The sequence below is a fragment of the Chrysochloris asiatica genome, unplaced genomic scaffold (assembly GCF_000296735.1).
Source record: "Chrysochloris asiatica unplaced genomic scaffold, ChrAsi1.0 scaffold00060, whole genome shotgun sequence".
Classification (NCBI taxonomy): domain Eukaryota; kingdom Metazoa; phylum Chordata; class Mammalia; order Afrosoricida; family Chrysochloridae; genus Chrysochloris; species Chrysochloris asiatica.
In genome coordinates, this window is record NW_006408578.1 from 8,265,854 (window position 1) to 8,281,808 (window position 15,955).

Genomic DNA, 15,955 nt, shown 5'->3' on the forward strand with positions numbered 1-15,955 from the left:
CGCTATGGGTCGGAACTGACTCAACAGCACTTAACAACAACAACAACCTTTCTATGGACTTGTGGTTGTTGCTATTAAGTGCCGTTGAGTTGGTTCCAACCCTTAGCGACCCTGTATAGGTTTTCAGAGGAACAGCTGGTGAGCTTGAACCGCCGACCTTGCTGTTTCAACAGTTTTGCAGTCTGGTGCATTAACCCACAGCACCACACCAGGACTCCTAGGAGAAGCTGGTGAACTTGAATTGCTGACCTCTAGGTTCAAACTGACTTTGCAGTGCAGCACATTAACCCACAGCATTACACCACACATTGATTATATATTACAGCTTTGAGATATAATCAACATCTTATTTTGTTAGCTTTTAAGAGACAATGAAATGCAATACTATGTTTTAGATTAAAAAAAAAAAAAAAAGATAATTACTACTTCCCAAAAAGATCTGTATTATACAAACTGGTGAAATGGAATCTGGGTGGTTGACTGGGGGTTGGAAAAAATTGTTTTGCCAGTTCTAAAGTGGTACCTACATTAACCCTATCTGCATTCAGCATTAGCAGGCATGTATCATTTGCAATTGCATTTGTTGTTTTAAGTGCCCTTGAGTCAGTTCCGACCCATAGCGACCCTGTATAGGGTTTCCGAAGAGCAGCTGGTGACTTCGAACCGCCAACCTTGCAGTCCAGTGCATTAGCCCACAGTGCCACACCAGGACTCCATAATTTATTTACTCTTCATAAAATAGTCATAATGCTTTACTACAATTTGTCTTGTTTTGTATAACCCTACGTGTGGTGCTGCAGGATAATGCACTGGACTGAAAGGTCAGTTTGAGCCATAAAGCCGGTGGTTCAAACCCACCAGTCACTCCTCGGAAACCCTATACAGGGTGGGTCACTATGAGTTGGAATGGAGTCCTGGTGTAGCGCTATGGATTAATGAGCCAGAAAGCCCTTTGAACTACAGGGTCAATATGGGTTGCAACCAACTTGATGGCACTTAACAACACCCTTGCAAAGGAAATAACTGAGAAACATTAAAGTTTTGATTGGTTTTATGTGTCGGGCTGCTAACCTCAAGGTCAGCAGTTAGAAACTAACTAACGAACCTGAAGGCACTTAACAACAACAAGGGTCACTATGGGGACTTCTGGTACGGCACTGGATCAGCACTGGACTGCAAGCCACAAGGCTGGCGGTTCAAACTCACCAGCTGCTCCTTGGAAATCTTATACAGGGTTGCTATGAGTATGAACCAACTCAACCACACTTAACAACAACAGCAACAATTTCTAGGACAATCTGATGAGTGACTGATGGTGGTGGTGATGGTGTGCTGTGGTTGGTTGTTGTTGTGATGTGCCGTGGAGTCGGTTCTGACTCATAGCGACCCTGTGACCCTGTACAGGGTTTCTGAGGCTGTAAATCTTTACGGGAGCAGAATGCCTCATCTTTCTCCCGTTGGAACAGCTGGTAGTTTCGAACTGCTGACGCTGAGGTTCACAGCCCAATTCGTAACCACTACTCTACCAGAGCTCCTGGTGTGCTGTGGAGTTGGTTCTAATTCATAGCAACCCTGTATAGGGTTTCTGAGGCTGTAAATCTTTACCGGAGCTGAAAGCCTCATCTTTCTCTCACGGAATTCCTGGTAATTTCGAACTGCCGACCTTGAGGTTAGCGGCCTGGCTCGTAACGACTACACTACCAGAGCTCCTTAGAGGAGTGGCTAGTGAGTTTGAACTACCAACCTTGTGGTTTGTTGTTGTTGTGAAGTTGATTACCTGTCCAATATTTATCCCATAGCACCACACCAGGACCCCTTGCAAAGATGAGGAGTATAAACCCACACATTTTATATATTGCAAGGGTGGGGAGTATAAAAATGTTTGGGTTCAGATCCTCAGTGATGAGGAAGACCTCATGTTTCCCAACACAGCCAATAATGAGAAGTATCAGAAATGACTACAGATGGCTGGCACTTCAGTGTAATTTAATTCTGTAAATTACTCGATAGCCTATCTAAGGTTTCTCTACCTGGAGCTCAGCCCCTTAGAACGGACTTGTCAGCCTAGGGTCTCAAAGCCAGGGCACATTGTGAATGATCTACCTTGCTCTTTGTCATTAAGTATCGTGGAGTCGGTTCCAACTCATAGTGACCCTGTACAGGGTTTCCAAGGCTGTAAATCTTTATGGGAGCAAAATGCCTCATCTTTCTTCCACAGAACCGCTGGTAGTTTTGAACTGCTGACCTTGCGGTTGGCAGCCAGACTCGTAAACACCAGACCCTACCAAACGACAGGTCTCAGAAGAGCCTAGAACCTTTTATCAAAGAGTTAAATAAAGACAGCTAATTAGGCCCAAATCACTAATGCAATATTTTGAAAATCATGTCCAGATTTACTGTGGATGTTTAATGTGACTGACCTATCAAAAAAAAAGTTGCATCATTTTTAAAACTCTGTTAAATGACCAGGAACACATGGAAGCATCTTTAACCACAAGGTGCTAACTCCACACTGACTGTACAAATGCCCTGTGGATTGTCCTGTGGCCACCAAAACCAGCTTCATTGTGGATCTGAATGCCTAATAAATTTCATTAGGACATAGTAACACCATTTATAAATCTCAGTCACAAGTACAATTGGCCTGACTGAGAATACAATGAATACTTTGAAAAAGATTGGGACTGCTCCAGCCACACCCAGCTTTAAAGGTAGTCCAGGTAACCTTTCTGTAAAAAACAGTATTTTTAAAGTAGGTCAAAGTTGACATTTATTGAGGGCAACCTGGAGAAGTGTTTTTAGTTTCTTGTCATTGTTCTTTCTTCTTAAACTTAACATTTCCTTAAGGACTCCTGGTGTGGCGCTGTAGGATAAGTACTGGACCCTAAGATGGGTTTGAACTGCAAGGTCGTTGGTTCAAACTCTCAAGCCATACCTTGGAAACCCTATACAGGTTCGCTATGAATCAGTACTGACTCAGCACTTAGTAACAACACTGTTGTCCTTTTTTAACCTTTCATTTCCTTATAGTATCCCCCACGCCCACCCCAGGAACACAAGATCGCATTAAGTCAGACACAGCCCACTATAAGAAGCCCAGGAATGGGACTGACAGTAAGTCAGAATCGTGCCAAGTTGTGAAAGAAATTCAAACCAGATGGAAGGAGGGCTGAAACGAACTGGATTGGCTCCCAGGGCTTTCAGCAACAGCATCATAGGCTCAGGTCGACTGCCCAGAGGGGATTTTCTAAGGAAGGACTGTCCATTCCAACTGCATGACTGAATCATTTTGTTGTCCTGGCTATTGTGGAGTTATACTGCCAAGCACTATCTCAATCTATTGTCCCTCTATCTTTACCACCCAATTCACCTCCCATACTTCAGGGTCACTTCTTAACTTCCGATAGTGATTCAGCACCTCCCTGCCCCTCCCTTGCCTCAATCCATCCCCATTCAGCACTTGTTGTTTTGTGCCACTGAGTCAAACCTGACTCACAGTGACCCTTTAGGACAGAACTGCCCTGTGGGGTAGCCTATGGGCTGTTCTCTTAACAGAAGCAGATCTCAGATCTTATCTTCTATGCAGCAGTTGGTGGAGTCCAGTCTTCAGTCTTCTGGTTAGCTTTAACCACTGCACCACCAGGGCTCCTTAATCAGTACTCTAAAGCCACTGCCATCCAGTTGATTCTGACTCATGGTGGTGGTGGTTATGTGCCATGGAGTCGGTTCCAACTCATAGCGACCCTGCACAGGGTTTCCTGTAATTCTTTATCGTTCTCCCATGGAACGGCTGGTAGTTTCAAACTGCTGGCCTTGAAGTTAGCAGCCCAACTCGTAACCACTACACTACCAGAGCTCCTTATTCTGACTCATAGTGACCCTTTAAAGGGGTTTCAAGGCTTTAAATCTTTACGGAAGCAGAAAGCTTCATCTTTCTCCAGAGGAGCAGCTGGTGGGCTTGAACTGCTGACCCTGTGGTTAGCAGTCCAGTGCTTATTCTATAGCATCACCAGAGATGTATCTACACAGGCACACTGATAGGTGAGGGATAGAGAGAGGCATACAAAGATGAATGTCAAATTTTTGAACTTTTAGGGGCTCAAACATGGGATGAAAGAATAGAGAAGACATTCATTTAACATTCATTGTAATTCAAAGCTGGTGGCCGTGGGCGTTGGAGAAGTACCCAGGTTGAGGACCTAAGGTATGGGAGGGGTTATCAGAGAAGGCTTTCAGAGGGATTGAAATTCCAGGTGGGTTATAAAGTATGTGAATAGGAATTAGCTAGAGAGTGTTGTTAAGTTCTGACTCATAGCTACCCTTCCAAGGAGTGGCTGGTGAGTTTGAACCATGCATTTCAAACCAACGTGAGATCCAGTATGTAGGGGATCCCAAAGAAAAAAAATAGGTGAAAATTGCATAAATGTCAGGGGAAACCCAAGCGGTTGCTAGAACATGAAGTCTGAGAGGTATCAAGTCAAAATGACATGAGGGTAGAGAAATGGACAGAGGCCAGGCCATGGAGGGTCACATGATAAGCTGGAACCCAACCCTCAAGATAATGAGAAGCCACAGCAAGGAACCAGCTGACTATGGACCCTTCTAACTGCTAGTCTATACAGAAAGCATTGCTGGACCCTGCGGGGCCAAAGCTCCTGGTATCTTTATCCCACAGAATTCCTTGGGCCTAAGTGGTGCAAAGGTTAAACACTAAGCTGTTAACCGGAAGGTTGGCAGTTTGAACCCACCCAGCTGCCTTGTAGGAGAAAGATCTCTGGATCTGCTCCAGTAAGGATTAGAACCAAGAAAATCACAGGGAATCAATATGCGTTGGAAACTGTCATGACAGCACCTAACAACAAATTTTAAAAGGCTTCAAAGAAGGAAAAATTTGAGCTGTTTAAGAACAGGTTCCTAAATATCAACATGCAATTTATAAAGACCACAACTTGTAGTATGAGGGGGCTTCAAAAATTTGTGGAAAAATACATTAGCTTTTCATTTGATTTTTCCACGAACGTTTTGAAGACCACCCCCCCTCATTTTGTTTCTCATTTAAGACAATATAGTACACCATATAAGGATCATGTTCTCTTGCTTTTTTCTGTGTCGTTTTGGTGAACTTAATGTTTTTCACACACGACGTGTAAACTGGCTTTATTGTCTATCAAAGAAAGACTTAAAAAAAAAACCCTCAAAACTTTAGCATTTGATTAAATAAAAATAAGACTGGTCAAAACACTGCTTAATAAAAGTCTGTAGCAAAGGTATTACAACCAGTTGCAGTTTAGTTGCTTCTGACTCCTGGGGGACCGTATATGTGTCACAGGAGAACTATGCTCCATGAGTATTTCAATGGCTGATGTTTTGGAAGTCTTTAAGTGCCTCTGGGTAGACTTGAACCACCATTCCTTGGGTTAGTAGCCAAGTGTGTTACCTGTTTGCGATACCCAGGGATTCCTCAGAAGAATATACAAGAAAACAATAACATTGGCTGCTGATGGAGAAAAGAACTGGGGGACAGAGTTGCGAGGAAGACTGTAATAACTGCGTAATTTAAAATTTTTAGTCATGGGAGTATATTTTCTATTTAAAAAACTAATTTAAACATAATTTATAAATAGAGAGGGATACTTTATGGAGGGATCTTTCAGGAAAAAAGTCACTTTATTTTGAGGAATTAGGATGGAGAGAAATTAGACCAAATATACTCTTACTAAACCATCATCAAAATTGAATATGAAGGAACTTCAAATAGTTTGTGAGAAAATACCATTATTTTTAAATTTCATTTTTCCACGAACTTTTAGAAGGCCCCTGGTACTCAGCACTTAAATCCTGAAGCTTAAACACCATGAAGGCATGTGTGTGACCAGAACGCTGTAAAAAGTACACAGAAGGGTGCTTGCTACAATGTTGTTGTTGTTAAGTGCTGTCGAGTCGATCCCGACTCATAGTGACCCTGTATAGGGTTTCCAAGGAATGGTTGGTGAGCTTGCACCACCGACCTTGCAGTTCAAGCCAACCTTGCAGTCCAGCGCATTAACCAGCAGGGCCACACCAGAATGCCTTGGTACAATGAGAGGTTAATAAACATCTGTTGACTGGTGGCAATATAAGCATTAAAGTATCCTATTATTTTTCAAAAATGTCTTTTCTAGTCTATGTGAAGACAAAGCCCTCAGGACCCTTCACTTTCTTGTGTTATTCTAAACAGTGATTTGGTCCAGGGTTTCCACTATTTGTTTCTTCTTTCCAAGCCTCCATGAGAACTTCAGCAGAAGGACATTCCCATTTCCACTGATCTGGAGACTGGAAGAGTCAGATTAAAGCCTCTTCAAGGAGGGAGATTAAAATAAGGAAGCTAGCACAGGTTTAAACTGAGTGGTGGGGTGTCTCTAATCCCAGGAAATTGTCTTACATTGACACTAGATAACAAAGTGGGGCCCTGCAGTCTCAGCAAGCAAGTTCACTCTCTCTCCCTCTCTCTCACCATATTCTTCTTAACTTTTGTCGTTAAGTGCCATTGAATTGGTTCCGACTTAAAGCGACCCTGTACAGAGTTTCTGAGAAACGACTAGTAGGCTTGAACTGCCAAGTGCAGTTAGCAGTCCAGTGCTTATCCTACAGTGATACACCAAGACTCTATTTTATTTCCAGCTATTCAATTTCTCACAGCCTCATTTTCTTCATCTGCACATGAGGTTAACGTGCTCAGCTGTTAACTCAAAGCCTGGTGATCTATTCTGAAAAGTTAGCAGTTGAGAACTCCATAGGGCACAGTTCTACTCCCAACACCCACGGGTTTGCCCATGTATGAATTAACTTAACGATGGCAAGGGTTTGGGTTTAAATACGACTTACTGTTTTAAGTCTACTTTCAGATCTGAAGGTAGCTTCAAACAGTACGGAAATGTGTCAGTGGTACTACTTAGGAGCAGAGAGTTATGTAAAGTAGGACAGCCAGATGGAAAACACCCCCATACAAGGCCAACACCCTGAGCCACGGTGGCGCAACTGTAGAAACCTGTGTATGGGGACATCAGAACCAGGAAGAGGTGTCGAAGGTCACACAGGATTCCCTGTGTGGGGAAGTCTGGGAAACAGAATTCTGATAAGAAATCCAGACTTGAATCAAAAAAGGACTGTAGGACTGATGTCTTCAGGTGTCTGTCATCCCTTTCCAAATTATCATAAACAATCAAAAAGACTTCATAGTATATAAAACCAAGAGTGGGCAAACTATAGCTTCTAAAAAAAAACAAAACAAAAAACTGACTTAAAGAAAGAGAATTCACTCCAGCTAGAATTTGTTTGTTGTTGTTAGGTGCCGTCTAGTCAATTCTGACCCATAGTAACACTGTATAGGGTTTCCAAGGAGCAGCTGGTGTGCTTAAACCATTGACCTTGCAGTTCAAATGTCTTTGCAGTCTGGCGCATTAACCCACAGCACCACACCAGGACTCCAGAATCTCTTGACACAGATAAAAATATATTTGTTGTATGGTGCTGAATGCGAATCGGTTCCAACTCATAGCGACACTGTATAGGGTTTCTGAGAGAGGCTGGTGGGTTTGAACTGCTGACCATGTGGCTACCTGTCCAGTGCTTATCCTACAGCTCCACATCAGAGCTTACATGCTTATTTATATAAAAGTTTTTGGTTTATTTTTGTTCATCAAATTGTTACCCACTTCTCTAAGTAATAAAATAATAAATAGATAATGTTGAACCAAGTAGCAGTGACCTGAATAGGTCCTCAGATTTTAACCAAAAGACATTTAAAGCTAGTGAGAATCTGTCAACATTCAGAGATTTCGAAGATCTAAAAATAACTTCCTACCATGATAGCTCCATGAACTTTGAGCGATGACAGCATCAATGTAATAGTGCATAACAGTCCTCTGAAAGAAACGCTACTATTTCTAGAGACGTGTTGAAATGAACAGAACCACTGTGTTATAGCTGTACTTAAAGTACAGAAAGCAGTCATTCCAAAGACTAAGAAGCTCCAAGTCAGTAACAATGTGGTTTACAAGCAAAGATGGTTTTAACAGAGCTCCTGTATGTAGCTCCTCAAACTTCATGTTGTCAAGTGCTGTCAAGTCGATTCCAATCCTAACAACCCTGTATAGGGTTCCAAGGAGCGACTGGTGAATTTGAATGGCTGTCCTTGTGGTCAAGTGCTTTTATCCTACAGCGCCACACCAGGACTCCTATCTCACTGAATCTTGTATATTCAGGGACAACAGAAACAGACAGCGAAACATCTTTTTTTAAAACAACCAAGTAAGTAATTTTCTAAGCATTTACTTTTTTTTTTTTTTCAAATGCACCAGTGCTCCAGAGGAATAAAATGCTAGCAAGCAAAGTCAGTCAATATCCTTAAGAAGAAATAAGACCAGAAATGGGTGCTTACCTGGAATCCTATTGAGTGTCACCCAGAAATGTTCATCGGGACTATAAGTGTCTTTAGACCACTGTAGTAGATCAATGGCTCGCTTGTCTCGAAAGACAAAATTGACAAACTCTCTGGTTAGGGCTACGTAGGCAGTGCCAAAGTAGATGGTCAGTTGATGTGGAGGTGAGGATTTCAAAATATTAGTATTTTGCACAAAAGAACCATGCTTGCCTATATGCTCTCTGTGGACATATTTAGTCCGCTTAATTGCATGATCAGGAGGCAGCACCCCGGGGGTAATATTTTTCCCTTTAAACCCTTTCAGATACTGAATGATCTCCTTGTTGGTTTTCAGGGGGAAATCTTGTCCACAGGTGTTGATCACGTACTTCCAGGGAACCTGCGAGCTGGCCAGGTCTCTCATGCAGTTCAGGTCAGCCTGGAGCCTGGAGATTCCTGCATAGACCACAGACTCCATCTTAGAAGCAAAAAAAACATTTGAGAAGCAGCTCAGAAATTGCAACACGGACTCCTTAAAAGCAGCTGAGGCCTTCTCATCCACATGAACACAGTAGACATTTTGGGGCATATAGACAGACCTGAAGAGCCTCTCAAAAGTATTAAAATCTTTATGGATGACCATGACATATGCCAAGGGGAAGGCAGCTTCTTCTTCGGACAGGGAACTTGTGATATAGTGGCCCTGGGTCAGGTAGTCCTTGCAAGGGACACTTCCTAATGGTGATGTTAACGGCTTTCCCCACAAAAAGGTAGACTTGCCTTCTAAGGCGGAATCACAGTCTTGGATTCTAAAATATCTTTCACTGGAAATATTCAGCTTCTCGTAACTTTTTGGCAGGCTTAATTGGCTGTTATACAATATCACAAAAATCACCACGCTGAACACTGTAAAAGCAAAAAGATAATACCTCCAAAAGTTCATTCTTTTCACTTCCTTGGTGACGAGCTCTCTCTTCGGGGATTGAGAAACCACCAGTCCCGAAGCCACAAGTGTGAGAGGTTTGCCAGTCTTGGACTCTGACAGCTTCCAGAGGGCTGGCTCTCCCGGAGTCCTTCAGTCCTCTTTTACTCTCGGTTTCCACGTCTCGTCCATCCTCTGTAGCGCCGGCTGGAGGTGCGATGCTTTGCTAACACGCCCGGGTCTCGGGTCCCTGGGTGCTGAAGCCCTGCTGCTGGCTGAGCATTCTCTCAACCCAGCACCGCTGGCTCTGGGGCCAACCCCTTCTGGCAGCCCTCCTCATTTGCATACGGAACGCCATTGGCTGACCTGAGCAGATTACGTGATGGAATAGCATGACGACAAGCCCTTTGCACTAGAGCCGATTTTCTCTTGCTTCACTCCTTCCCCTCCCCGCCCCCTAGCAAGCGATTCGATCTAGTCTGGTCTCCCGCTTCCCCTCCGTGTGAGCGGAGCAACGGTTCTCTGTTTTCTTGCGGCAGCCATGACCTGCTAGCGTCCTTGGAAACCACAGCCTTGGGGTCATCTGCTTCAAGGGTCTGCTTCTCTACCACCTTTTTTTCGTTTCAGTTGTTTTCTCTACCTTATGGTCACATGTTGACGCAGAAATGGAAAAAAAAAAAAAAGCAACAAAAAACTTGCAACGCGCCTACGTAGATGATCAGACCAAAAACCACTCTGCTGGTGAGGCAGATGTTAGCAGGACTAAATTAGACCGATTCTGGTGGCGTTGCATAGCCTATATACGTATGTGCGGGCCCCATCCCTGGCGAGCATGGGATGGAGACAAAAGGAACCGAAGGTGCCTTTTACCGTTCTACGGTCGTGTTGACGACTTAGAACGAAATAAACGCGTCTTAGTGTGAGCGCGGGAGGGAAATGCGATAGTCATTGTTCCCGGAGAGGCGAGACAGGTTCCCATTTCACGCAGATGAACATGAGCTGTTGACGCTTTATTCTCTTCCGTCGGTGGCGTGGCAAGCCACCAGGGCATCTTGAAAAGCCCGGTGTGCATTCTCCGACGTCTCCAGGCCTGAGGGCCTTACAAGTCATTTCACAGAACTCAAAAAAGAATCACCCTTCTGCCCGTCCAATCCCCTCCCCCCGCTTCCTTACTCTGAAGAAAAGAACACAAGATTCCGGGCGGCTGCAGAATTCCTGGAAGTATCTGGAGCGCCAGGAAGAGAAACCCTGCAGGTCTGTTCACATTACAAAAGGGTTCTCAGAACGCACCTGTACGAGGCGAGGCCTCCAGCTCTCCACACAAGTGGAGAATTGATAGAGTGGGAAGGACACTTCTTGGGGAAACTGATCCAACCAAAGGCTGGACTGTGAGACCACACGGTGTACTAAAGTGAGCTCAAGCCCTGGGCCTTCGTGCAGTGAATAATGCAACCATCCTACCGCTCCTTATCCCACACCATCCTCTACCTTTCAGTAGTTCACTAAACTAATGAGAAGCAACAAGGACAAAGGTGATGGATCCTGATTTGAAGACAGACCCAAAGAGTTGGAAGGGATCTTAGCGCTCCCAGATGAAGGAACTGAGTCCAATAAAAATTCATTTCCCAAAGCCACTCCTTTGGATAGGAGCCAGATCCTAATTTTGCTGCCTTCCTTTTAAAGTTCAAGAATGAAACAAACGGGGTCTACAAAGGCAAGAAATGACTGGCTTACAAGCTTTCAAGAGGGAACCTAGATTCAGAGGGCATAGAGGAAGGTAGAATCTCCACTGAGTATTATCCAATCTGTCTGGGCGGGGCTGATGAAAGGAAATGCGGATGGGTCTCTTGTGATACAATAGTGAATAATTGTTATCAGGACTGCTTGTGAAGGTTGGAAACATACATAAAGGTAGACGTTTTGTAGCAAGGAGGGGAGTGATTAACTTTTCAGCCTAGGAGCCCAGGTCCCTGGGACCATCCATCAAAGAAGAGCGCAGTTCCGGACCCTAACTCAGAGAAGCAGTGATGCCTGAGATGGAGGCAGAGACGGTGACGTGGAGAGATGGAGCAGGGTGTTGACAAGGGGGGAGGGCGGGGAGGCTTGTAATGTATACCCTTTGGTTGGTTGATGATGCATGAAGGGGGTTGTAACCATGGCAATGAAACGATATACTACAGGATGAATGTAAAACTGATGTTCTCCCATGTAAACTATCATATAATTCACAATAAAGCATTAAAAAAAAGAAGAAGAAGAATAAAACAAACGATTAAGCTACAGGATTTCGAAGATCACAGGGTTACCATGGTGAACAGGCTTCAGCAAACTTCCAGACTGAAACAAACCAGGGAAAACCACCTGGCAAGCTACTTCCGGAATGAAACCTGTGGATCATAATATTTCTGATACAGCCCTGGTGTGGCGCTGTAAATTACGCACGGGACCACCGCAAGGTCGGTTTGAATCTCAAGGTCGACGGTTCAAGCTCACCAGCTGCTTCTCCAAAACCCTATACAGGGTCGCTATGAGTCGGAATCGACTCCACAGCACAGAATCACCAACCACCATGAGTCAATAGAGACTGGAAGGACTTAACAAGTGCTAAAAGATAGCCTAGATTGGAAGGCAAAAGCGGACAGCAATCATGAGGATGGCAGCCTTTTTTCCTAGTGTACATGGGGTTGCCATGGCAACCAACAGCAACACGTATTGTTATTTAGACTTGTCTTGGAAAAATATCCAACACTTCCGACCTCTGTTAGTGAACTTAAATTTCCATTTCTGTTCTTAGGAAAGGAAAATAAAACATTCACCTTTTAAAAGTTTTTCAAGTAAACGGATTTATTCCCCAAAGCTAAACTCTACTCTTTTCTTTCCCCATCGCCATTCCTACTTCACTCCAGAAGAACCAGAAATGTAGCAATGTGAAGTTAGAATAGTCCATCTTGTATCTTCACTTCCCTTCAGTCTTATTAGAACCACACCCTTTTCTGCAAAACATATCCTTGGCAGATGCAAGGAGAATGAAGTAGGAGAGGGAGGAAGGTAAGAGCATTCCTGGCCGGTTCATTTTCTATTTCTTTGCCTTAAGCCCTGATCCTACACTAGGGAACTTTGGTGGCTGGCCAGTGCAAAGCAAACTCAGCCAATCTTTCATCATGATCAAGTCAAAGCAGATCACAAATTGGAAGTTTGCAACATTATTAAGTTAAAACCACCACCACACCACACCCCCAGCAGCCCCTGTCATCGAGTTGATTCTGACTCATAGGTTAAAATAGCAGTCTCCCAAACAAAAGATTCTATAGTCTGTCCTGGCTTATTTACAATGATTTAGATGAAGCAACTGAGATTAGAATGTAACGTCTTGTTAATTTAATGAGTGGTCCAGTGGTAGGTTTGTTTTGCCTGGTGTCTGTGGTACCTGAATGGGCATTTTATTCTGGTAAATAATTGGGTGGGTGGGGTAAACAGTTAACTTGCAGCCAGGAAATTATTTCTGTTCTGTTTACTCTTCAACTTGTTGTTGTTGTTGAGTGCCGTCGAGTTGGTTCTGACCCATAGCGACCCTGTATAAGGTTTCCAAAGATCGACTGGTGAGCTTAAACTGCCGACCTTGCAGTTTCAATGGCTTTGCAGTAGTCTGGCGCATTAACTCACAGCGCCACCCCAGGACTCCGGACTTCTTGTTAGACGCTGGCAAGTAAGTTCTGACGACTCACGCACAGTGCCCTCGTGTACAGCAGAACAAAACACTGCCTGGTCCTACACATTCCTCAGGATTGCCGCCATGTCTGAGTCCCCTGTTGCAGTTACTATGTCAATCCATCTCATTGAGTGCCTCCCCCCTTTTTTTTTTTTTGCTGACCTCTGGTAGCGTAGTGGTTACAAATCGGGCTGCGAACCGCAAGGTCAGCAGTTTGAAACTACCAGCTGCTCCGCGGGAGAAAGATGAGGCTTTCTGCTCCCGTAAAGATTTAAAGCCTCGGAAACCCTGTTCAGGGTCGCTATGGGTCAGAACCAACTCCACAGTACTTAACAACAACAACGCATTATCAAGCATGATGTCCTCTTGAGACTGGTCCTTCCTGCCACCATGGTCCAAATACAAGAGATGAAGTTTCACCATCCTCCCTTCTAAGGCGCATTCCGGCTGTATTTTTTCCAATACAGAGTTACTAGTTTTTCTGGTAGTCCATAATACTTTCCTTTGCCAATGCCATAATTTAAAGGCATCAATTCTTCTTTGGTCTTCCTTATTCACTGTCCAGCTTTCACATACATATGGGGCAACCACTGTATGGGGTTTGAGTCAGGTACACCTCAGTCCGCAGATTGACATCTTTGCCTTTTAACACTTTAAAGAGGTCTTTCGCAGCAGATGTAGTGTATTGATCCAGTTGTGAGGAGTTTTGTTTTCTTTATGCAGTAATCCATACCGAAGGCTGTAGTCTTGGATCTTCACTGGTTAGTGTTTCAAGTCCTTCACTTTCAGCAAGCCAGATGATGTCACCTGCCAATGAGCCTTCTTCCAATCCTGTTGTCAAGGTCTTCTTTACATAGCCAGCTTCTCAGATTATTTGCTCATCATATAGATTAAGTATGGTGAAAGGATTCATAACCAAACACACAGCTTTTCAGATTTTAAACCAGGTAATAGCCCCCCTTGTTCTGTTCCAACGATTGCCTCTTGGTTTATGTACAGGTTTCACATGAGCACAATGAAGTGTTCTGAAGGTCTCATTCTTTACAATGTTATCCATAATTTGTTATTATCCTTATAGTCTAATGTCTTTGCATAGTCAATAAAACACAAGTCCTGGTGTGGCACTGGACGAGAAGCACTCAATTGCTAACTGCAGGGTCAGCAGTGCAAATCCATCAGCTGCTCCTCCGAAATCTTATATAGGATCGCTGTGTGTTGGAACCAACTCAACAGAACTTAAACACAGCACTATCTTTCTAGTATGCTCTGCTTTTAGCCAACATCCAGTGATATCAATACCGATAGTCTTCATTCCACGTCCCCTTCTGAGTCTAGCTTGAGTTTCTTCTGGGAGTTCCCTGTCAATGTACTGCTACAACTTTTTTCCCCCATTATCTCCAGGAAAATTTGACTTGGTTGTGATAATATTTCTCATTATTTCCACATTCTATTGGATCACTTTTCCTTGAAATTGATACAAATATTGAACTCTTCCATTTGGTATGCCAGGTTGCTATTTTCTAAATACCCTTGCGTAGATAAGTGAACACAGCCAGATCTGCATTAGTTTGTTGAAACATTTCAACTGCTATCACATCAATTCTTGGAGCCCTGTTGTTGTTGTTGTTAAGTGCCAGAGTCAGTATCCACTCATAGTGATCCTATGCACAATAGAACGAAACACTGCCTGATCCTGGGACAACCTCACTATTGTTGCGACGCTTGAGTCCATCGATGCTGCCACCTGGCCAATCCATTTCACTGGGGGTCTTCCTCTTCTTCTCTGACCCTCCACCTTACCAAACATCATATCCTTCTCCAGTGACTGGTCCCTCCTGACAATATGTCTAAAGTATGAGAAACCAAGTTTGGCCATCCTGGCCTTCAAGGAGCACGCTGGCTGTACTTCTTCCAACAGAGATCTGTTTGTTCTTTTGGTAGCCCATGGTACTTTCAATATTTTCCTCCAACACCATAACTCAAAAGCATCAATTCTTCTATGGTTTTCCTTATTCACTGTCCAGATTTCACATGCATATGAGGTTATTGAAAACACCAAGGCTTGGGTCAGGTGCACCTTAGTCAGCAAGCTGACATCTTTGCTCTTCAACACTTTAAAAAGGTCTTGTGCAGCAGATTTTCCTAATGCAATACATCATTTGATTTCTTGACTGCTGCTTCCATGAGTGTTGATAGTTGATCCAAGAAGAATGAAGTCCTTGACAACTTCAATCTTTTCTCCGTTGATAAGAATGTTGTTTATTGGTCTAGTGGTGAGGACTTTTGTTTTCTTTACATTGAGATGCAAAAAAAAAAAAGAAAAAAAAAAAGACTGTGCTCTTTGGAGCTTTATTTCTTGCCAATTCCTCAGTGAAGCTTAGACTTCTTCCTTTAGTACCATCAGGCCTCAATCGTATGCGACTTCCAGAAGTGGCTGAACGTTGCCCAGTTCTTTTTGGTACAGCGATTCTGTATTCCTTCTGTCTTCCATCTTCATTGACTTATGAAAACTGTCATCGAATGGATATTTTATGCTACTCCCTGCCTGTCTCTGATGGAGGATACCATTTGCAGTCACAAACATTGGGACAGCACAAGGAGTACCTCGAACAGCAAATTATCAGATCAGTGCAAACAGTACAATCAAGGGCTGGGCTATCTGGGCCCCTTCTGAGAATACGGGGGAATCTTCTCTCCCTTACAGTGTTTCCGTTCTCAATCATCTTACATGACTTGTGTTCCAGCCACAACAAGTTTTACAAAAGCAAAACTGAATGCATGCTGGTCAGTGGATGGGGCTGGATTTGAATCCAGGTCTGACTTGTTCACAAGACCTTTTGTTTTTCCATCGCACTAGGTTACAAATCGGGCTGCGAACCACAAGGTCAGCAATTCGACACTACCAGCTGTTCTGCGGGAGAAC

At 43.7% G+C, this 15,955-nt stretch overlaps 1 protein-coding gene across 1 annotated transcript in view; it reads right to left on the minus strand.

Moving 5' to 3' along the window:
- GCNT2 (glucosaminyl (N-acetyl) transferase 2, I-branching enzyme (I blood group)) overlaps positions 1-9,344 on the minus strand; it is a 50,912-nt gene extending 41,568 nt beyond the window's left edge. The window contains exon 1 of the mRNA XM_006864093.1: positions 8,420-9,344. Within this exon, the coding sequence (XP_006864155.1) occupies positions 8,420-9,344 (925 nt within the window). The remainder of the gene's footprint in view (positions 1-8,419) is intronic.
- Positions 9,345-15,955: the final 6,611 nt, after the last annotated feature.